The following is a 23,162-nucleotide window of genomic DNA, read 5'->3' on the forward strand; positions in this document are numbered from 1 at the left end:
AGCTGGACATTTGGACGGCGGAGATTCGCCGAGGCTCCGTAACGTGTTGCCAATCTCCTTTTGATCGAGTTGGTAGTTGGACTATGAATAGTTTTGGCTTTAAGCTTTGATGGCCATATAATAACAAGTGTTACACACATGCTATTGCATGTGTTGTGGCTCGTTTATACGTGTCCAAGATCAACGGTCTCAAACGCTTTTGCGGTGTAACACACACACACACCATGCATAGTGCGATGGGGGGGGTGCACCCACAAAGTCTAAGAGGATATGATTAGAAAGGGTGAGATGAGACGCCAAGTTTTTAGCACAATTATTAAAGACAATAATTAATAATGCTGGCTCACACAACATGCATGTTGTATATACCATGTATATTCTTTTGGCCACCTTTGTAATTTTTTTTTTTCTTTTTTTCTCTTTTTGTGTGAGGGAGCTATAAATAGGGGGGCTTGTGAGGTTCCAAGGTAGTAGTGGACAGAGTAAGCTTGGGTTCTCATCCACTCTCTCTCTCTCTCTCTCTCTCTCTCTCTCCTTTGCCAAATTAGTGTCTTAAGGCCCCAGTGCTTAAGGATGTTGGTCATAAGAATTGAGAACCCATTGGCCACTGGAGTGGGTCTTATAGGTGATGATTCTCTCTCTCCTCTTCTCTCTCTCCGTCGTAAAAAAAAAAAAAAAAAAAAAATTACGAGAGATCGAATCGATCGTCTTCTGAGACGCAGCTCTCCTTTTCTGAAAATTGTATTTCATTCTGCGATGCTTTAAAAGTTTGTGTGGAGTAACGACATGCTCGATGCAAATATGCTCTCTCTCTCTCTCTCTCTCTCTCTGAGAGAAAAGTTACAAGTAATACTATGCTTTGAGAGAAAAGCTACGAGTAATACTATGCTTTAAAAACTTACTCATGCGGGTATATATATATATATATATATATATATATATATATATATATATATATATATATATGTTTCACTGACGCGTGTTCACGAATCACGAAGTTAATAAGCTTATATATAAGTTGGTTTTGTAAGCGTAGTGTTACTCAAAAAGTTTACAGGATCTATATATCTTCATGATAATATCGCAGCAATGTGATCGATGATCTTAACACAATCTTGTTGTGAAATAATGCAGGCAACGTACTATCGTTCTTGGTTATCCTCGCACCATTGTAAGCAACTCTTTTGCTTCAAACTCCTCTCTCCAATCCGTACATAATAAACCTTACTCACAAATGAAGAGATGAGATGACCAAACTATATGTTTTTCTCTCGTATCTTCGCTTTCGCAGGCCGACGTTCTACAGGGTGTACAAGAAGAAGTCGACGGAGGGGTTCCACTCAACGCCCTACGTGGTGGCGCTGTTCAGCGCCATGCTGTGGTTCTACTATGCGCTGCTCACGACCGACGTGCTGCTGTTCACCATCAACGCCCTCGGTAGCGTCATCGAATCGATCTACCTCGTGATGTACATCGCTTACGCGCACAAGAAAGCCAGGGTACTTCCCCCTTATTTCTCTCTCTCTCTCTATTTTTTGCGCGCGTTTTTCTTTTTCTCTTTGTGTTTTACTGAGCTGATCCTAAGAAACAAAAGTTTCTCACGTAAGAGTGCAAGGCCCCATAATATGGAAGGGGAGAGAGACGCACAATAATTAAGGATTCTCTTTCTCTCTCTTTTGTTAGTTACTTAATGAACTTGACAACTCAAAGTTACTAGGTATATTTATCATTCAAACTCTCTTCAAAGAGCCTTTTTAGTGGTCCTCTCTGATTCCACGTATATGCATCGCTTTTGCGCTTTGCAAATAAACTTCTATCTCATAAAGCAGAAGTTTTAATTTAAAGCTCTTAATTTGCTTTAGAAACAACGAAGCATTTAGTATCGTTTGTTTGTAGGCATAATATTAGACACCGCAAACGATTAAACATAAAGATTCCATCAACTTTATGATCAATGGTAAAATATTCTATAATGTTCTCCTATTTCCTAATAGATAGAATAGTTTTGCATACAAATATTACATTAGAGAGGAATTTACAAAATTATTGGTACTTTTCATAGCATTACTCTTTGCATTTAAGTCTTAGTTTTTTGGAGTTCAGAGGATAAAAGTTCTCGCGCATTATTAACCACAAAACAACTTGTGAAAGTCTAAATCACTCACCATAGAGTAATTATATATATACTAGAGATAAAGGTTTCTTTTCTCTATGAGAAAGTGAACAAAAGCAAAATGGTGAAATGACCAAGGAAAGCATGCATCTTAAATGTGACTAAACACTCATCACAAGATCAAATCCTCGTTTCTGTACCAAAAATGGTCCCCTAAATGGTACACATATAGTGCAAATGTCACTTCTACATTTCAAAGAATCTCAGTACCAAACTCAAGATAAGATTCTTAAACTATATGAGACATATTGGAACAGATTATTTGAGACAATATTAAGAACTATTCCACTTTTTGTATCTCGAGCCGCATTCGAGTACGGATATATATCTAAAACAGCTAAGTATGTAACCTACTACAGGTACAGTCAAGTTCAGTAATCATGATAAATAAAAAGTTTAAGTGTGGGGTCTAAATGAAAAGATATGTCCTACAAATGCATGGTAAACTTTTCTTTTGTAAACAGGGAGAAGATAACAAAAGCAATAGAGTTTGTCTCAAGAAACTATTCGTAGATTTTGGATTTCTTTTTTTGGCATTCGGAGGTAGTGATTTACAGATGGAAAATTTGTATGTATTCTGGGATCAGTTCACTCCAAGTTTAATCATGTCTCACAGGATTTTATGCAGCTTAAATGTACGGATAATTTGAATACAGTGAGAGAGGATAAGAAACCCTGTAACACCATGGGCATTCACAGTTTTTGTGTCATATAAATGGTTTTAATGTCTAATGTTATATGAATACTCAACGACAGTGCGACAAAACTTCAACTAAGAAAACAGGGGAAATTTCCCTCTTGATAACATGAAATCATCACTTCTTTTCTGCTAACTATGTTTCTTCTACTTATTTTTCTTTTTCTTTTTTGGCAGGCTTTCACATTGAAGTTAATATTACTACTCGACGTGGGTTTCTACGGTTGTGTAGTTCTTATCACCGTGCTATTTTTGAGGGGACGGCTGAGAGTTAAAATCATGGGGTGGATCTGCGCCTCCTTTGCCACCGCCGTCTTCATAGCACCTCTGAGTATCATCGTAAGAACCTGCCGTTCGTCTAACCATATTTGTTCACTACAAGAGCAGCAATTTTTTAAAAAAATGAGCTTTATAAAATGGAGGGCAAGTTGAATTATCATCTAAGACAATGAGAGAAATAATTGAGATCTTCTTAACTAGCAAACTAAACACATGACAACATGGAAAAGAGAAATAACTCTAGATTCAAGAAGATTGATAACAATACAGACAAATTAATATGCTACTGTGTTGCAGAGACAAGTGATACGAACCAAAAGCGTCGAATTCATGCCGTTTACTCTGTCGTTATTCCTCACTCTCAGTGCGGTCGCATGGTTCTGCTACGGCCTCATGCTGAAAGATAGCTACATCGCAGTAAGTTTCCATATATATGTATATTTAGGGTGTCACAGAATACTTGTTATATCCTATCATTTAAGAATTATTTATTTTTTAGTTTTTAGTAAAAAAAAAAAAAAAAAAAAATTGATACTATCATTAGATTACGCAATTTTTATCTTGGCTAGTAGCTAACCAACATGATTCAAATGTGATTGAATCAGCTTCCGAATGTGGTCGGTGTCTTATTCGGTTTGGCCCAGATGCTTCTCTATTTCATCTACATGAACGGAAAGAAGGAAACACCAGTATCAGAAATTACCGACCAGGACAAGAACCCCGCAACACTAGCAAACCCGAATGCCGATATAGAGATGAACAAGGAGAGCATCGGAGTTACGACTCCGGAAGTCGAGAGTTCGATGTCCGTGGCCGGAAAGAACGAGGCATAGAGCTACCAAACTAACCTCCTCCTCCACCGCAAACTGACTGACATTGCAGGATGTTTTAAGCAGCATAAGTTTTTTCTTTTTCTTTTTTTTTCCTTTTTATGTTTCATTAAGTGCCTTCTAGCTGTGTTCTTGTGTCAGTGACAAGTAGTGAAAATAAGTAACTCCGTAGAACTCCTGCATGTCTAGAGCACAAATAAGGAATGTAATTTGTATCCGCATGATATTTGTGAGCAATTTAAATCAGAATTCTATACATTCGGAGATGCATGCGATATATGGAGAAAGATCGATATGCAGATTTTCAACTCACATCTTAATCTAGAATGAAAAAAAGGGGTTTCGCATAAATTCTGATTCTGGCAAATTCGATTTTGATTCCAAACTCAAGAAAACAAGGAACAAAACAGCTTGCATTTTTATTATGATTCCAAATAATCGGACTCTAATTGACGAGAACACGACTTAAATTTACTACAATAAGTTGCTGCTGCCCCTACGCGCGCTGATACTGATACCGAATGAATCTGGCAATTAAACAGAAGCAAAATTTTGACCTGAACAACAAGTAATTCCATAGAAGATAAAATAAAGTGCACATTACAAATGCTGTTTTGTCCTTGCCAACCTCTTTAAACTAAACAAACTACACTAATTAATCTTGCACAGACGAAATTAATCAGTAAACTTTGTACTATAGGAATTACTGAACAAATCATGAGAATCCTAATTCGATTAAATTGCGACACCCCAATTTTTCTTGATAAGAATCATTCCATATGCCATTCATGTTTTTCGTTACGTAGTTTTAGTCGATTAAATTGAAAATTTGGTAAAATTAATCGACAATTCGCTCTAATTTCACAATTCTGAATATTTTGAACGCAAGGAAATGCCGAAAAGGACAAGTAACTAAAAAACACTAATTCAATTGACCAAGTAACTCACATCAAAACATATATAAGTTGAGGAAGTGCAAAAACAATAATAATAATAATAATAATAATAATAATAATAAAGTTTAGAAGCCTATTTCAAAACCGTGCATAGTTGAGGGGTCTACATTCATTTTTAGCTAAATATTTATATTAGTTGCTTGCACTGTAGACGGTTCTGATTCGACTATCTAAGCTTTAAAAACTTGATTTTAGCACCCAACATTTTAATTTATTGGATTTACGTCATTTGAGGACTCTTATGATGCAAAATTTAAGCTGATTATTTATTTTCATAAATTTATAGTTGATAAATTGCATAAAATATGCTGATTAAGCCTGTAAAGATAAACGACGCATTCAATTTTTGAAGTTAAAATGTTATGAACAAAATTCAACAAAATTCTCAACTAAAGCAAGCAGAATTAAATTACTCAATTCGAGAAAATCCAAAAGTTGAAGGTACATCAATCAAAAAATTCAAAGTTGTGGGACCAATTTCAGAATAGCATAAAACTCTTTCCCATTCGAGAAAGAGAAACCCTAGAGGAGGGAGAACACATCGAGCGATCTCAAAGTCCAACAAAAAATTTAAAAAATAAAATAAAATAAACATTCACGATCAAGAGCAATCAAAGGAAAGAAACAACCAATCGGATCCAAACAAATTACTGGACCAAAAAAAAAAATGCAATTGAAAAAATTAAAATAAAAAAGATGAGGAATTGTACGGACGAACCATGTGATCCACGTGGAGAAGAGATCTGAGGATATTTTTAGCAATAATAATAAATAAATATTAAATTAAAATTAAGCAATCGCTTGCTTAGAGAAGAGGAAAAAGAAAAAAAAAAATTTGAAAGAGAGAGAGAGAGAGAGACAGGGGATGTGGGGGAAAGCGATTTTGTATCACACACGCGAGATGGTAAAAATGATGTCGAACCCCTCAACTATCCCTTCTTCTGAAACCGCCCTTTTTCCTTTTATTTTGTTTGAGTGGCTAAAATTGCACTCCTGGTCCTCACATTATGAAGCGAGTGACACTTTGGTCCTCAAATTTTTATAATTCAAAATAATGATGTGACAGTATCGTGATTGATGATATAGTAATAGTTAAGATATTATATTACCGTCATTCTAGTAACTGTTTGTTTCACCGAATTTACAGTTCTTAGTAAAATAGATTTCGAGTAAATTAGAGTTTATGTAAAATTACTTTTCTTGCACTATTTGTTTGTATGGTTGTGGAACTGAAGTTTTTTTAGTTTTGTTATTTATTTGGCAGAAAGTAAATAATATAAAAGCTGAAAGTGTAAGAAAAAGTCTATAATTTAAATTTCAAAAAGAAAATTTTTATTTTTATTTACATTTGTAATTCAAAATGACCTCAAGTGGACCATTTCCACCCTAGCCATGGATCTCCATTTCTTTTGTAGTTTCCCTACAATTAAAAGTAAAAAATTATTTTTAATTTCACTGCTTTAAAAATATAAGAGAAATGTATATAGACTTTAGTGAACTATCAATTAAATTATTTTGAAGGGTAAGATGTTTCGTAGTCTCAAACTAGTAAATTATTTTGAAGGGTACAATGTTTTTTTAGTCTTATGCTAACTTAGTCATGTGACTTGGATTTTTCTGAACATTTTATGCTTAATTTTTTATTAACACATCTCTATTTACTCACTTCTGTTTAAATATGCTAAAACATTTCAAAGATGAAATACATTATTCTAATAAATTGTAATTATCAAAACCTACCAAGAGACTAGAAACAAACACTCCTAATTTAGGATCACAAGATATATTTTAATAATACTTTATTTATTGGTAAAAAAAACTTAATAGTCCCATATTGGATTATGTGGGAGACTTTAAGACTTCGTTTGGAATTGCGGGGAGATTGCGTTACGTGCGGTGAAAAAGTACGTTGGAAAAATACTCTGTTTGTTTCCGTACGTAATATTGCATTCCGCATATTTTCTACGGTCCAACCGGAGAACGTAGAAGCATACTCCTATATGCTTTTTCCTCAACTTTATTTTATCTAACAACGTTTGATAGGCATCAATACCAAACTAAGCCAAAGTGCTTTATACATGGCAAGAATTAATAATTGGGGTTAATCATTTTGGGCCAATGGTTTGGGCCTAATGCTAGTGGGCCGGATAGTTATAGTTGATATCAGAAACAATTCAGTGAGATGTGTAAGATTGGGCTAACTAGAATGCCGAGCATTTTGGACCGATGGTTTAATCGGGTGCATCGAGTAATCAGTGCTAGTAGGCTCAACTCTTTATTTTCTTATAAATTATTCGATGTGTGGTTATTTACGTGTGAGCTCGCACCAACAGACGATACTTGCTGTATTTAGTAGATAAAGAGTGTGATCGATTGTCGAGAACTTCCCAATAGATGATGCTTGTTGTATTTAGTAGATAAAGAGTGTGATCGATTGTCGAGAACTGCATATACTGTACTTGGCTTTCAAAGTAAGTTTTTGGAAATAAGATAAAACATTTTGCAAATGAAAATATGCTATCTTACCGAATTATGAATATCGAGATCTTGATTTCAAAAAGTAAAAAATCAAACTTTTTACTTCCAATCCATATATTTTGGCATGTTAATATATTTTACTTACGAAGTAATTTCCATTACTCTGAAAAAATAACTTAAAATCCAAATGTGGCATATCATTCAAGACATTTAATCACAACTTTCATCTACTAAATATTATAAATTTCTTAATTAAATTAAACAGATATACTAAATAAAATATCCCGGCATCCAAATTAAATCACAGTAAATAAATTAGGGATAATATCTAATATAAATATACCCATCAAAACTTTTGAAATATTTTATATACACCTATTTATCTTTTGATTTCAAATATGTCTCTCATATGTTTCTTCATTATTCAAAAATAATCCCACTAGTGTTAAATTTCTACTAAAGTTAAATTTGGTGACGGTATCCATAAATTCATCTCCGATTAAGCCCGGGTTAAATTTTTACTATAGTTAAAAAAAAAATCAAAATACCTCTTTTATCCCTAACACAAGGATAAATAAAAAAAATTGGTGACGGTAAAAGAATATATTTAAAAAGTCAAAAAATCAAAATATTTCTTTTGCCTCTAACTTAGAGTAAATAAAACAAATTGATGGCCGTACATAAAATGATATATTTATAAGGGCAAATAGTAGTTTTATAAACATAACGACTGTCCCTGATATATAGTTCACTAATAGAATTTAACTCCAGATATATATTTGAAATAACTTGAAACGTTGAAAAAAACATTATTAATATCAGCCTTCTAAAGATGAAAAGGAAAAGTGCTTCCCCCAAAGGCAGTACACAACCATACAGTAGTAGTGTTAGCCACAACAGTGGCCCATATATGATTTAGCAAAAGTATATTCCGCCGAGGACCCGTCACCTCCTTCGAAAAATTCTAGAATACAACGGGTATATTAGTGACGTGGCATAACAAACCAATCAAATATATCCTTTTAAGGGTATATGTCCCATTATGATTATAAAAAAATATTTTTATTGTATTTTTATTTGAAAAGAAAGAATATGATTGGCTTATTATTGATGACGTGGTGCAAGTGTGACAGTGTAGAATTCCTCCACCTCCCTCTCCCCGCCACAAATACCCATCAATAATTTTTTACAACTGAAAATAAAAATTCTATAAAAAGTGGTGATATAGCACTAAAATTTTCGATCAGAAATATTAATCTTATTGTAGATAGTATAAAGAATTTTGTATCAAAATATTATCTGATTTGAATACTTCTACACCGTTAAACTTGAAAACGGCAGACATCAACTAATAAAAATTATTGATTTTGAACCCTTTCGATCGCTAGGTAAATGATATCAAAAAATCGCAAAAAATTATTTTTTAGAAACTTCAAATACGCTAGATCAAGTCTAACGGAGCCGATCGTCGATTCGAAAATTTTATCATCGAAAACGGCTCAGGAGCACGAAGGCCTCCGTGCTCCTAAGAACACAGCAGTCTTGCTATATATATATATATATATATATAGAGAGAGAGAGAGAGAGAGAGAGAGAGAGTTGAGCTGGAATGCTATCGGAAGTATAGCGAATCTAGTACTTCCAACTTTTTGGTCCTTAGATCAATCTCTTTGATCATTTCTAACATTTGGATTAATACTATTACCATATGGGGACCACTCAACTCTAAGATACCGTTTGGTATGGGTATAAAGAGGGGATAAGGGGGTTGTCCCCCTCTTTATACCCAAACACTCATGGCTATGGGTGGGAACAGCTGTTCCCACCCATCGCATAGAATTACAGGGGTGGAAAACGAACAACCGTTCCACCCCTAAGAATTTTAAAAAAAAATCAAATTTAAAAAAATTAAATTTAAAATTTTATAATTAAATTAAGTTAAATTAAATTAAAAATCTCAATATTTTAACTTATAATTTTATGTTTTTAAATTTAATTTGATTTAAAATTTATATTTTAAATTTTAAATTTTAAATTTTAAAATGTTAAATTTTTAAACTTTAACTTTAATTTTAATTTTAAATTTTAAATTTTAAATTTAAATTTAGATTTTAAAAATTAAAATTTAAATTTTGAATTTTGAATTTTAATTTAAATTTTGAATTTTTAAATTTTAAATTAAATGTTGAATTTTAAATTTAAATTTAAAATTTGCTATTTTAAATTTTAATTTAAAATTTGCTATTTTAAATTTTAATTTTGGATTTTAAAAATTTTAAAATTGCTATTTAAAAGTTAAAATTTTAAATTAAAAAATATAAATAAGAAATTTATAAAAATTAAATTCAACGGCTAATAAAGAGCATATCATTATTTTTTTATTTATGGCTACTCACTATTCTCTTTATCCATCATATCTATCCAAAACGCTACTTTTCTTATTCCCAAAATCAACCTATTTTTCATCCAAAATACAAAATTTATCTAGTTCTCGCTTGTACACAGATTTATATCTATCCCTAAATACAGTTCTTACTACATACACCCCGAACCAAACGACAAGTCTAGGAGCATCAACCTCTAGGAGGGATGCATCATCCCAACTGTACATTCTTGATCCATGGTCAAAAAATCTGAAACAACAAATCCTCTATTACTTCTAATAGTATGGTAATCTAAACTTTATATAATATATTATATATATATATAATATAGAGAGAGAGAAGAGAGAGAGAGAGAGAAGAGAGAGAGGTTGAGCTGAAATACTATCGATAGCAAAGACGGATCGCTGTCATCCATTTATTTTTGATGATGGAGCCTTTAAATCCATGATCGGTATCGTTGAATATTGATCTATACCACTAGAAACTCAAAATCAATTTTATGCTTTCCATATTGTTCTCTTGTACATCAAGTGGACACAAAATGAATGGCTGAAAATAGATATATCCTTTAAAAAGTGATAATAGAATACTTGTAATTAAGATCGAGAGTATAAAATCTTGTTCTAAATAGTTTAAATAATTTCTAACCAAAATTCAATTGATTTGGATACCTTTATATACCGTTAAATGAGAAATGTCTCATATCTACCGTTAAAATTAAAAATTTAATTTGAAACCATTTGATCATTAATCAATAATGTCTAAAAAATTTGAATTTTGTTTTCTAAATGCTTCAAATGATATAGATCATGTTCAATACTGTCAATCGTCGATTTAAAGCCCATCATCGAAACAAATGAGTGTAACGGAGCCGTTTGCTACCAATAGTACGTATTCCAGCTCAACTATATATATATATATATATATATATATAATATATATATATTTATAAATAAATAATTATATATATAGTGTGTAGAGCTAACTGTACTATCAGAAATATAGATGATTTGATACTTTGACTTTTAAACCTTGGATCAAGAATTGTACGATTGGGATGATTGTAGTCTCCCTTAAAGTTGAATAGTACCCCCCTAAGGTTGAGTGGTCCCACAGGGTAATAGTATTAATCTAAAGGTTAGAAATAATCAAAGAGGTTGATTAAGAGCCAAAAGGTCGGAAGGTTAGACAAGCACTTGGTATTTTAACGGTAAAAATTTATAAGCACATGTGTTGTGTGCTTGTACAAGCACCATAGCCGGACTATATATATATATATATAATAAATACTATATATATAATAATATATATATATATATATATATATATGGAGAGAAAGAGTCAACCTTTTGGTTGAATAGTATAATACTATATAGTAGTCTGACTCTCTCTCTCCATATATATATATTTATATATATATAGAGTCCGGCTATGGTGCTTGTACAAGCACCAAGCAATTGGTGCTTGTAAATTTTTTACTGTTAGAGCCTTTGATCATTTTTATCCGTTAGATTATATATATATAACCTTTGATCATTTTTATCCGTTAGATTATACTATTCAACCAACCACCCACTCAACCCTAGGGGACCCACATCATCCTAACCGCACATCTCTTAATCCAAGGGCCAAAAACTTACAAGCACCAATAATTTGGTAGTTTTAAAAGTACAGGAGCTCAATTCTATATATATATATATATATATATACTCTTATATGAATCTCCAATAGGTAAAGCTAATGTGGCACAACATCATTTTTTTGGATCTTTTTTTTTAAAAAAAAAACAGTAATAGAAATAAAGCAAATAATCTATACTCTTGTATGAATCTCCAATAGGTAAAGCTGATGTGGCACAACATTATTTTTTTGGATTTTTTTATAAAAAAAACAGCAATAGAAATAAAGCAAATAATAACTAATTAATAATATAGTATTATTTAGGCCAATTTGCATAAAAAATTTATTTATTTTGGGCTTTTGCAAAATCGGGCCACCTTTTTTATTTTTGCAGATTCGGTTCGCTTTTTCAGCAAACTAACCAAAATACCCTTATACCTTTTTCTCTCTCCTCTTTTTTTTTCTCTCGTTCTTTTTTTCTTTCTCTTCCGAGAGAGCGGCGAAGGCGGAGGAGGCGGCTTGTCCGGCGCATCTTTACCCTCGCCCGCACACCCCCGCACCTTCATCGTCTCTGACCCTGCCGAGGCCGCACCACGACTTTTTTTTTTTCCTCTCCGACTCTCCTCCACCGTTTCCGACGACGACGCCTCTCTCGCTCTTCCCGTCCTTCTTGTCCTCTCCCTCTCCTTCCTTCTCTGCCGCCTCCGACGACGACGCATCTTCACCGGCGTCGACAATATGCCGGCGCAGCCTTACCCTCGCCTGCACACCCCTTCACCTTTCTCGCCTCCGACACTGCCGAGGCCACGTCACGACTCTTTTTTTTTTTCCTCTTCGACTCTCTTCCACTGTTTCAGACGACGACGCCTCTCTTGCCCTCCTCCGCCCTTCTCGTCGTCTCCCCCTCCCTCCTCCTCTACCGCCTCCGACGACGATGCATCTCGGCGCCGGCGTCGACACCGTGGAGATTACTGCGGCGTTGCAGCCTCGGAGCAGGGGGTCCTTGGCAGCATCGTCGCGGCGCCGTAGCCGTTGGCAGAGAAGGGTGACCAAAAAAATTATAAAAGAAGCAAGAAAAAAAAATAAAGATAAAAAATTATAGAAAAAGAAGGATGAAGATAAAATTGCATCGTTAACTGAAAAAAAAAATTATAAGTTGTATTACTTAAAATGTAAATTGCAGCTTTAAAATTAAAATTACACTTTTTAAACAAGAATTACACTCTTTGGGAGATATTTACACTGTTTCTCCTCTTATTGCACTATTTCAGATGTAAACTACATCCATTAAGATGAAAGTTACACTCTTTAAACGAAAATTACACTGTTTTTCCTCTTGTTGCACTATTTCTCCTCTTGTTACACTATTTTTTATCTTAAACTGTACTCTTTAAGAGATATTTATACTGTTTCTCCTCTTGTTGCACTGTTTCTTTTCTTGTTGCACCCTTTAAGATGAGAAACAGTGTAACAAGAGAAGAAATAGTGCAACAATAGAAAAAACAGTGTAACAAGAGAAGAAACAGTATAAATATCTCTTAAATGAGTGCAGTTTAAGATAAAAAATATGTAATAAGAGGAGAAACAGTGCAACTTTCGTTTAAAGAGTGTAATTTTTATCTTAGTGGGTGCAGTTTATATCTGAAAGAGTGCAATAAGAGGAGAAACAGTATAAATATCTCCCAAAGTGTGTAATTTTCGTTCAAAGAGTGGAATTGTTATCTTAAAGTTGTATTTTACATCTTAAGTAGTACAACTTATAATTTTTTTTTTGCAATTAACGATACAATTTTATCTTCATCCTTCTTTTTCTATACTTTTTAATTTTTATTTTTTTTTCTTGCTTCTTTTATAATTTTTTTTTGTCACCCCTCTCCACGGCGCCGGCGACGATGCCGCTAAGAACCCTCTGCTCTGAGGCTGCAGCGCCGCAGTGACCTCCACGGTGTCGGTGCCGGCGTCGGCGCTGGCAAAGATGCATCGTCGTTGGAGGCGGCAGAGGAGGGAGAGGGAGAGGACGAGAAGGGCGGAGAAGGGCAAGAAAAGCGTCGTCGTCGGAGACAGTGGAGGAGAGTCGAAGAGGAAAAAAAAAAAAGAGTCGTGACGCGGCCTCGGCAGGGTCGGAGGTGAGAAAGGTGCAGGGGTGTGCAGGCGAGGGTAAGGATGCGCCGGCATATTTTCGGCGCCGGCGAAGATGCGTTGTCGTCGGAGGCGACAGAAAAGGAAGGAGAGGGAGGGGATGAGAAGGACGGGGAAGGGCGAGAGAGGCGTCATCGTCGGAAATGGTGGAGGAGAGTCGGAGAGGAAAAAAAAAAAAAAGTCGCGGTGCGGCCTCGGCAAGGTCTGAGACGAGGAAGGTGCGGGGGTGTGCGGGCGAGGTCGCTCTCTGGGAAGAGAAAGAAAAAAAAAACGAGAGAAAAATAAAAGAGGAAAGAGAAAAAGGTGTAAGGGTATTTTGGTCAGTTTGCTGAAAAAGCGGACCGAATCTGCAGAAATGAAAAAGGTGGTCCGGTTTTGCAAAAGCCCAAAATAAGTGAATTTTTTATGCAAATTGGCCTATTATTTATTACTGTATTAATTAATAGTTAATAGTTATTCCCTATAAATTAATTTTGGAAGTTTAATGGGTTGGCCAATTACTTACTAAATTTTCATATTTTTTCTTATAAAGTTAACATGCCTTTTCAAATTACTGTATCTTTTCTCATTAAAGTCTTCCTAATTAATTCTTAATTTAATGCTACACCTTTATTTTATTAGACTTCTGCAAAAAGAAGTTGAAAAGGGCCCCTTTATTTTATAACTGTCTTCATTTGTAAATTTTCTTCCATATAAATTTTTAAGTTTTATAAATAAAATTTATTAGATAAAAAATACTAACTTTGGACAAGTTTTAGAGAATCAAAATTTTAATTATGTACTTTTTATACTTTATAAGGATAATTTAAGCAGAAAACTATCATAACTTTTAAAAATATTTATAAAAAAAATTAATTTAGAGATAATTATTTGTATGTCTCTCTAAAGTTTTAATTATTTTACTTGGCTCCCCGAACTCTTGAAATTTATAAATTTGTCATCCTTTATTAGTTGACATATTAATATTAATTTTTTCAGTACATATGAATCTCTCTTCATCTTCTCTTCTTTTTTGTTTTTGGATTAGTAGTGATAAATTTTTTTATGCATATTTTGTATTTAATTTTTTAAAAAAAATTTCTATCCGCCGCATCGCACGGAGTCTACACTAGTATATTAGAGCTAGGCTCCTATGCTTTCGAAAGTACGGAGGCCTCCGTGCTTATAAGTTGTTTTCAATGATGGGATGTCCGATTCGGCGATCGGTTCCGTTAAACATAATCTATGCTATTGGAATTATCTAGAAACCAAATTTCATAATTTTTTGACTTCGTTTGCCTAGTGAATGAGTAACCTCAAAATGAACAGCTGAAAATAAAAATCTCATAAAAAATAGTGATAAATGACTTAAATTTCAAATCGGAAGCACTGTTCTTTCTCTTGATGTTAAATAGAATTTTCTATTAAAGTTTCATATAATTTGGATACTTTTACACTGTTGAACTTAAAAACGTGCCACATCGGCTGTTAAAATAGTTATTTTTAAGACTCTATGATCGCTTCATAAATGAAGTCGAAAAATTATAAAATTTGGTTTCTAGATAGTTCCAATAGCATAGATTATGCCTAATGGAGCCGATCGTCGAATCGGATGTCCTATCATCAAAAACAACTTGTAAGTACGGAGGCCTCCGTACTTTCGAAAGCATGGGAGACGTACTCTCTCTCTCTCTCTCTCTCTCTCTCTCTATATATATATATATATATATATATATATATCACAAACTTCAACAGCGTCAAATCCAAACACGAGCAACAGTCCCTTTTGCTACTATCTGCCTTGTTTATCTGCAGATCAATTATAGGTTCTCTGCCCTCTTTTCTCTGTCCTTCTGCTGTCAACAGCAACAAGTCCATAACACAGCACAAGTCCAAACATAATTCCAAAAATTTTTGTCAGCGGTAGAGATTTAGTTAGAACTAAAAACTTTTAGTTAACTTAGTAACAAATAATAATTAATAATAATAATAATAACAATAAGCAATATAAAAAATCCTTCTTTCACTTTTTCTTTATATTTTAAAAAAATTTCAAGATTTAAGTTGAAGTATTTATCCTAAATTTCCCTATATTTTTCCGTTATTAAATTCTGCTACAAATTTTCTTATAAAATAAAAATAATAGTTTGATTCATTTCCGCCTTTCTATTATATGTGTAACACTTTAAAAATATTTCTAAACTTTCAAAATAAAAGAAAATTACTAGCTGAAATATATAATATATATTATATATAATATATATAATAGTATATATTATAGATATATATATTATACTCTATATAATATATATAATATTAGAACATAGGCTAATATACTATTAATATATTAATTGTGCTACAATTTGGGCCCATTGATTAAGAGATCGTGGTTAGTGATAATTTGGCCTCTATGGGTTTGACTGATGGTTTTGAATAGTATGATCAATGGTGAAAATTGATTCAAAATGTAATCTACCGGTGCAATAAACTAGGTATCACCATGGGGGAGTGCTATAATAAATATTATATCTATATAATATAGTATAATATATATAGTATATATATAATAATTATAAATATGGCTATCTAACTATCAATACTACTATTAAAACCTCTTATACTATTAGTTTTCGTCCGTTGGATAAAAGATGGGCGGTTAGGATAATAGGTTCCCGTTAAATTAATAGTGTCCCTATGTAGTGGTAGTTGTTTTAAAATGTATAATTAACTTTGAAATTTACAAAGGTAGATCAACGTAAACAAACTCAATAGATCAAGAGCTTGAGTACTTAATCGATATACTAGTAAGCCGGACCTATATTATAGTATATATATTATATATATATAGATATATTATATAATATATATAATAATATATCATATATATATAAATATATTAGTCTGTTAAACTATACTTTTAGTATTGTTTCATTTATATCTCATAATTGCTCTTAAATTTATCTATGATCATTTCCACACGTAATCATACCTATTCATCAACTACCAATCAACCCTAGTGAACCCTATCATTCTAATATAGGACCACCATCATCCTAACACACATCCCATCATCAACAGTTAAAAATTTATGAGTAACAGGGTCTAAGCTCATAAAGATTATAGTAGCCTCAACTCTAATATTTTATATAGTATATATTTGTTAGAAAAATTTTGTGTATTTTTAGCATTATATTTGATTATAATAATAACTAGATTAAGGCCCGCTCGATGCGCGAAAGCCAATTATACATAAATTTATAAATTATTAACATTATTTTTTTCTATTATACATTAATATTTTTAAATATTATTTATCTCCATATTGAATAATTAAAAATTAAAAAATAAATTAAAGAATAAAATTAAAGTATATTTTTTTCTAAAAATATTTTAACCTAATAAGTAAAATAAAAAAATCAGTTTAAAATAAAACAAAAACTTATTACAGTATTAAGAAAGATAAATAATATTTTTCTATTACCATCAAGGTAGAATTTATAAAAAAAAATTTAATTAATTAAGTGGAGCGAAAATACTATCTTTGGTATTCTTGGAGGCAACGTTTCCATTATGCTCTCATTAACTTTTATCGCTATATATACATACAACTAATAAAATATTTAATTCCTAAATTTTAAATTAGCGAAGAAATCAGTAGTTATATTATTATATACATTAATTCTTAAAAAATTGTTTGGAAACTAAAGCGAAAAACATGTGAAATTTAGAAATTAAGGACCAAAATTAAAAAAGAGTGGAAAGATTGAAATCCAATGTGTAATTAATCCTTTAGAAAATTGATGTGGGCCCACAATCCACAAAATAAGGGGAGGCCTTTTCTGGGTTACAAATTAGTATATTTATATTAATTAATATTTATAAATTATAAATAAATAAATATAAATAAAGTGAGAACATTTTTTTAAAAAAGTGTAAGGTGTGTGAGAGAGAGTGAGAGAAATAAAGTGAGAAACTTAAAAAAAAAAAAAAAACGTAAAGTGTGTGAGAGAGAGAGAGAGAGAGTGAGAAAAAAAAAAAAAAAAAAAAAAAAAAAAAACCAAACCTTGTATGGGTTTCGAATTCATAAGTATATAAATATAAATAAGGAAAAACTTCAAAAAAATCCCGTGGTTTCATAGTTTCTCATTTTGCCCCCCTGTGATTTAAAATATATCAATTTGCCCCCCCTGTGGTTTTTTTTTCTCTTTTTCTTATTAATTTCATTATTTTTTCTTAAATTAGTGATAAAGTTAAAATTAAAGGGTACTAAAGTGAATATTTGATAAATCTAGATGGGTATATAAAGTTTTTTGTATATAATTTAATAAAATATTAACTAAAAAGCTACCAAAAAGATAAAAACGAAACCACCAGAGACAATTTGATACATTTTAAATTACAGGGGGTAAGCAAGAAACTACGAAACTATAGGGGGTTTTGGAGTTTTCCCTATAAATAAATGCTACTGCAGGTACGTACCACGCCCATGCAGGGTACTTAGTTAGGTAGGGGAGGCGCCGTATGGCGCTGTAGCACGCGCAAATAAAAGGGGCGTTTCCCATTCCCTTCCTCGGCGGAGATCGAACGTACTACGACGACGATGGGAAAACGCGAGAGAGAGAGAGAGAGAGAGAGAGTGAGTCGACTCGTACGAGTAATTAGAAGATCTAGTAGGGCACTTCGATCCTCTCCTTTAAACTAACTCTCTCTCTCTCTCTCTCTCTCTCTCTCTCTCTCTCTCTCTCTATATATATATTAAAATCTCTTCTGAGGCTTTTAATTTGCTATAGCAAAATTGGAAANATATATATATATATATATATATATATATATATATAGAGAGAGAGAGAGAGAGAGAGAGAGAGAGAGAGAGAGAGAGAGAGAGAGAGAGAGTTGAGCTGTAATGCTGATATATCAGTAGTAAACGATCTTCATTGTCATTTATTTATTTTCGATGATAGAACATCCGAATCGACGATTGCTACTGTTGAATATGATCGCTGCCACTTAAAGTATCTAGAAATCAAATTTCAAATTTTTTCGACATCATTGACCTTATGATCAAAAGATTTCAAATTTTGTAATTTTAATGGTCAATATGAGATGTTTTTTCGTTTAACGGTATAAAGATATTCAAATCAGTTGAATTTTGGTTAGAAAATTTTTTAAACTATTTAAAATAAGATTATACTCTTGATCTTTATTACAAAATTTCTATTATCACTTTTTAAAAGGATATTTATTTTCAGCTATTCATTTTTGTGTCCACTTGATGGACGAGAGAATAATATTGAAAAAGTATAAAATTTGATTTCTAAATCTTTCAAATGATATAGATCTTGTTTAACTGTACCGATCGTCGATTTGGGGGCTCCATCATCGAAAACAAAATGTCGTCATGTGAACTCTCTATGTATCAAACTAATTTATTAAATAATAAATTTTATTATTATTTTTAATTTTTTGATGCTTTAAAGCGTAAGGATTTCGAAAAATTTTGATGTTTTAAAGCAACAGAAAGCCTCACAATATATTTTATCGACGCTTGGCATAACTGTCAATATATACGTGGTGACTTTTTACTTGTTGACGCTTTAATCAATGCTTTCACATGTGACGATAGATTATATTGAAACGTTTTCATTAAATATATATAAAAAAAGAGCATTCATTAATGTTAATTTTCTTGTAGTGTATATAATATAGATGGTGTATATCTACCTAACAACTTAAACTTTGCGTTGGGTCTGAGGGTCCTAGCCTTTTTATCAGTTAATATCTAACATACATGCATGCTCCAATTAAATATTATAAGAGATTTATGTTGGCTTAAATGGGCCAGTATTCTACCCTATGGCTGAAGGTCATGTATGGGTCAAGTCATGTTCAAAATGACGTGAGGCTAGGTTGGGCCGAGTCATGCATGTTCGAAGTGGCGTGAGGTTGGTTGGGCCAAGTCACAATCGAGACCCGTCGGCGCTGTATCTGTACACTTTAAATAAATTGGTTGCGTATTTCTAACAGTTCGAGCTTTTGAGATTAATGGTTAGCGTCAGGTCGCGGGTTCGATTCCTGCATGCTGCAAATATGTGCAAATGTTGGAGGGGGGATTGTTGGTTTAAATGGACCAGCATCCTGCCCTGTGGCGGGAGGCCACGTTGGGCCGAGTCACGTTCCAAATGGCGTGAGGCTGGACAGGCCGAGTCATGTTCGAAGTGGCATGAGGCAGGATGGGCCGAGTCACAATTGAAATCCGTGGGCGCTATATCTGTACGCTTTAAGTGAATTGGTTGCGTATTTCTAAAAGCACGAGCCTTTGGGATTAATGGTTAGCTCCAACGATCCGACAATTTACACAAATTCAGTCAAACTATCAATGAGTCATTGATTGACATTATAAATTCAATGTATTCATATATTGCTCAAAAACATTTAGGAACAATAGAAATTGGAGCCATATAACACATGCCACCCTTGATTCCATGAGATAAATAAAGCAAACAAGCAAAAAGTTGTTTTCTTTATGAGATTTTCAGGTTTCAGTACTACGATGAACAGGATGACTTGTACTTACAAAATTGTGCTCTGCAGACCATTTTAATTAACTATCTTAATTTCTCTCTAATGTGATGGATTAATAAATTTTAGAGAGTAAAAAAAATTGCTTTTTCATAAGAAATTAACTAGGTCAGAAAAATAATGCTGATAAGTTCTGATGCGGATTCATGGTGTTCCTGCATAAGTTAAAAGTTAAGTTCACTCTATGATAGTTGTTCAAGATGTATAATGCATATATAACACTCTTATCTTATGCAGTTCATGAGTCTCGTAGCGATAACAATGTCAAATTCTTTTTAATTTTCTTGGCGTATTTATGTCAAATGTTTAATTAATCCTCATTCACTACAACAAAATATATTTTAAACAACACTTTTTAGACTGGCATATACCAACACCATGATTAAGTATCGTCAATAAACATATTTTTATCAAATACTACAACTCTTTGCTCGACGCTTTTACCAGCGTCGGGGTTATTCTTGCCAATGCTTTAAAGCATCGCTAGTTATTGTTTAAAGTGTCATTAAGTGCAAATTTTGTTGTAGTGTCAGAAGAATCCTAAAGAATTAATAATTTCTTTTCTTAATGCATGGAATTACAAAGGGCTGTTCTTGATCTCCTTATAGAACACTCGAAATCTAGGTTTCACAGTTGTGATTTACAACTGTTGTACTCTAAAACTTAAGCTGATGAAAAATGATTGATATTTAAATATTTTTATATTTAACACTTTCTCTCTCGTCTAGGCCCGAGACTTTTCGTAGGGTCGTGACGTGAACTTGAATTAAATATGAGAAAATTAATAATGCTAGAAGTCTGGTGTAACTCGAACTCAAAACCTCCTACTCTGATGCCATGTGAAACAATCGTTGTACTCTAAAACATAAACTGATAGAGAACGGTGTTTAAATACTTTTATATTTAACAACAATTCTCCACATACTTAATCCCAAATAACTTGATCTGCACAAGTCAAAACTGCATGAGGTTCTTGTGATGAGAAAGTTCACTTCATCAATCAATGCTCAGTAGTGAAATTTACATATATATATATATATATATATAAGTTGTTTACACCCGCGCGAATGACCTGCACACCACTTTTGTAGAGCATGCATTGAGCCAGTAAAAAGTTCCACAGATTTTGAGCCTTAAGTAAAAGAGAACTTAAAAAGTTGAAGCTTCTGCACCTGCAAAAGTGAGAAATTATTGAGAAGAATCTAATAAACCACTAAACAAATTAAGTTAAATTGGGGCAACAGACGTCGTGCGATGTTTGCTCATCGTCAAGCGGCGATAATGTTCTCCAAATTAATGTACCACAAAATGGGGCATTAATAAGATGGTTAATTGTGCATTTCGATCATATATTGGAAAGAAGTTGATATTACTAATTAACTTCAAATTTTATTACTTTTCAAAAGGAAAATAAAAATTCTCCTATCCTACTTCGAGGAAACACCACTTCTTGAGACAAATTAATACATACAAGCATGTTCCACTAACTCTTTGGCTCTTCCTATAGTTTATTTATACTAAAACTAGGAGTCTAGCTATATGGTGCTTTTAAAGTACCAAGCATTTGGTGCTTATAAATTTTTCGTCATTAGATCTATCCCTTTGACTATTTTCATTCGTTAGATCATACTATTCAACGAATCACCTACTAAAATTTAATGAGACTACTGTCATCCTAACTGCACATTTTTTCATTCAAATGTCGAAAATTTATAATTAAGCACTAATGCCTTGATCCTTTTAAATTCCTAGGTGCTCAATTCCTAAAACAAAGTACTAATTGGATAAAGCCAATCACTTAAACATCTCTCTCTCTCTCTCTCTCTCCAACTTTTTTTTTAATATTTATTTTTTCATACAATGAAACCTAAAGTCAAAGTAGTATAAAGACACCCCCCAAAATCCCGGGCGACCTATATTGTGTAGACAAAAGCATGTGCTTTGGAAACCGTGCCAATTCCCACCACTTCAATTCACTATACTACTCTTCACTTCTTCTTTTTTTTTGATTTTACTACAACACTCTCACCATTTTAAGGAGCCTCTCCATGTGTTCAAATTATTTTCTCACTTATTTTCTCATTGACCACTTTTTTTGCCCCACACCTTTTTATGTAGAACTGGTTCTACTGTTCTTGCTGTGCCTCCTATAACAATTTATTTTCTTCAACCCAACTTACATATATTTGGTGATAATTTGGTGATCCACAATTTATTTTCCTCAAATCAAACATATATATTTTGCAGTTGGTAATCTAATATATATATATATATATATATATATATATATATATATATGAAATGACAACACAATCTGAATGCGAATCAAATTACTAAGAAAAACTTAAAATCAATACAGTATGAACACGTACGTGTAACCTAACTATAATATGGTATGAAACGATAATCGTTCATCATACAGATGATTTTCTTCAGTATATAGGATAATCATTCAAGTCATACATATTTTAACATAATTCGCAAGTTGATTCCATCAACTTGATTATCAAACATTAATATGACCTCATAATTAATTAATGTATCCAAATTGCGCGCCCCCCTAATATAAACTATACTGGCTTTATTATAGGTAATACTCAAGGAAACATATTGACCCAGCTTCCTTAAAACTTTTTGTTGCATTTTTGAGATTCTAATAGTATATGCATCTACTTCCCCCGTAAGTTGTTCTTTTCACAAAGGTAAGAGTAGGGATAAAGTGGTTAGGTTTGGAGCACTATTTGAACTTCACAATAAAGGGTATATATGCCTAAAAACATATAGAAAAATTGATCTTGTTCCTTTTCTTGATAAAAAGATCGAAAGGAGCTTATGATTATGCGCATCAAAGTTCTATCTACAAAATAAGTGGAGAAGTCAAGGTTCCTAGATTCCAAGAACCACCTCGTACTATGAGAATTTATCCTAAAAATGTGATTCGTTGTGATAATATGATCACCAAGTGAGTATATTGATTCTTCTATTTCTATAAAAAAAAATAGAAATTTGATTTTGTGAGCTTCATATATAGTTCGAATGCTTGTCACG

General features: G+C 32.6%; 1 protein-coding gene across 1 annotated transcript; it reads left to right on the forward strand.

Annotated features, from left to right (window-relative positions):
* Positions 453-4,237, forward strand: LOC109723713 (bidirectional sugar transporter SWEET13-like). Its single transcript, XM_020252176.1, has 6 exons — positions 453-625; positions 1,135-1,171; positions 1,292-1,499; positions 3,048-3,209; positions 3,447-3,566; positions 3,755-4,237. Exons 1-6 carry the CDS (start codon positions 574-576, stop codon positions 3,980-3,982), a joined length of 807 nt encoding a protein of 268 aa, XP_020107765.1. The 5' UTR covers positions 453-573; the 3' UTR covers positions 3,983-4,237.

The sequence above is a fragment of the Ananas comosus genome, linkage group 18, assembly GCF_001540865.1.
Source record: "Ananas comosus cultivar F153 linkage group 18, ASM154086v1, whole genome shotgun sequence".
NCBI classification, from domain to species: domain Eukaryota; kingdom Viridiplantae; phylum Streptophyta; class Magnoliopsida; order Poales; family Bromeliaceae; genus Ananas; species Ananas comosus.

Bases quoted from the DNA above. Each gene is read 5' to 3' on its own strand.
- LOC109723713 (XM_020252176.1), top strand. From the start codon at position 574: ATGTTGGTCATAAGAATTGAGAACCCATTGGCCACTGGAGTGGGTCTT. The intron at 1,500-3,047 runs GTACTTCCCCCT...CTTTTTTGGCAG, and splicing joins ACGCGCACAAGAAAGCCAGG to GCTTTCACATTGAAGTTAAT. The intron at 3,567-3,754 runs GTAAGTTTCCAT...TGATTGAATCAG, and splicing joins TGAAAGATAGCTACATCGCA to CTTCCGAATGTGGTCGGTGT.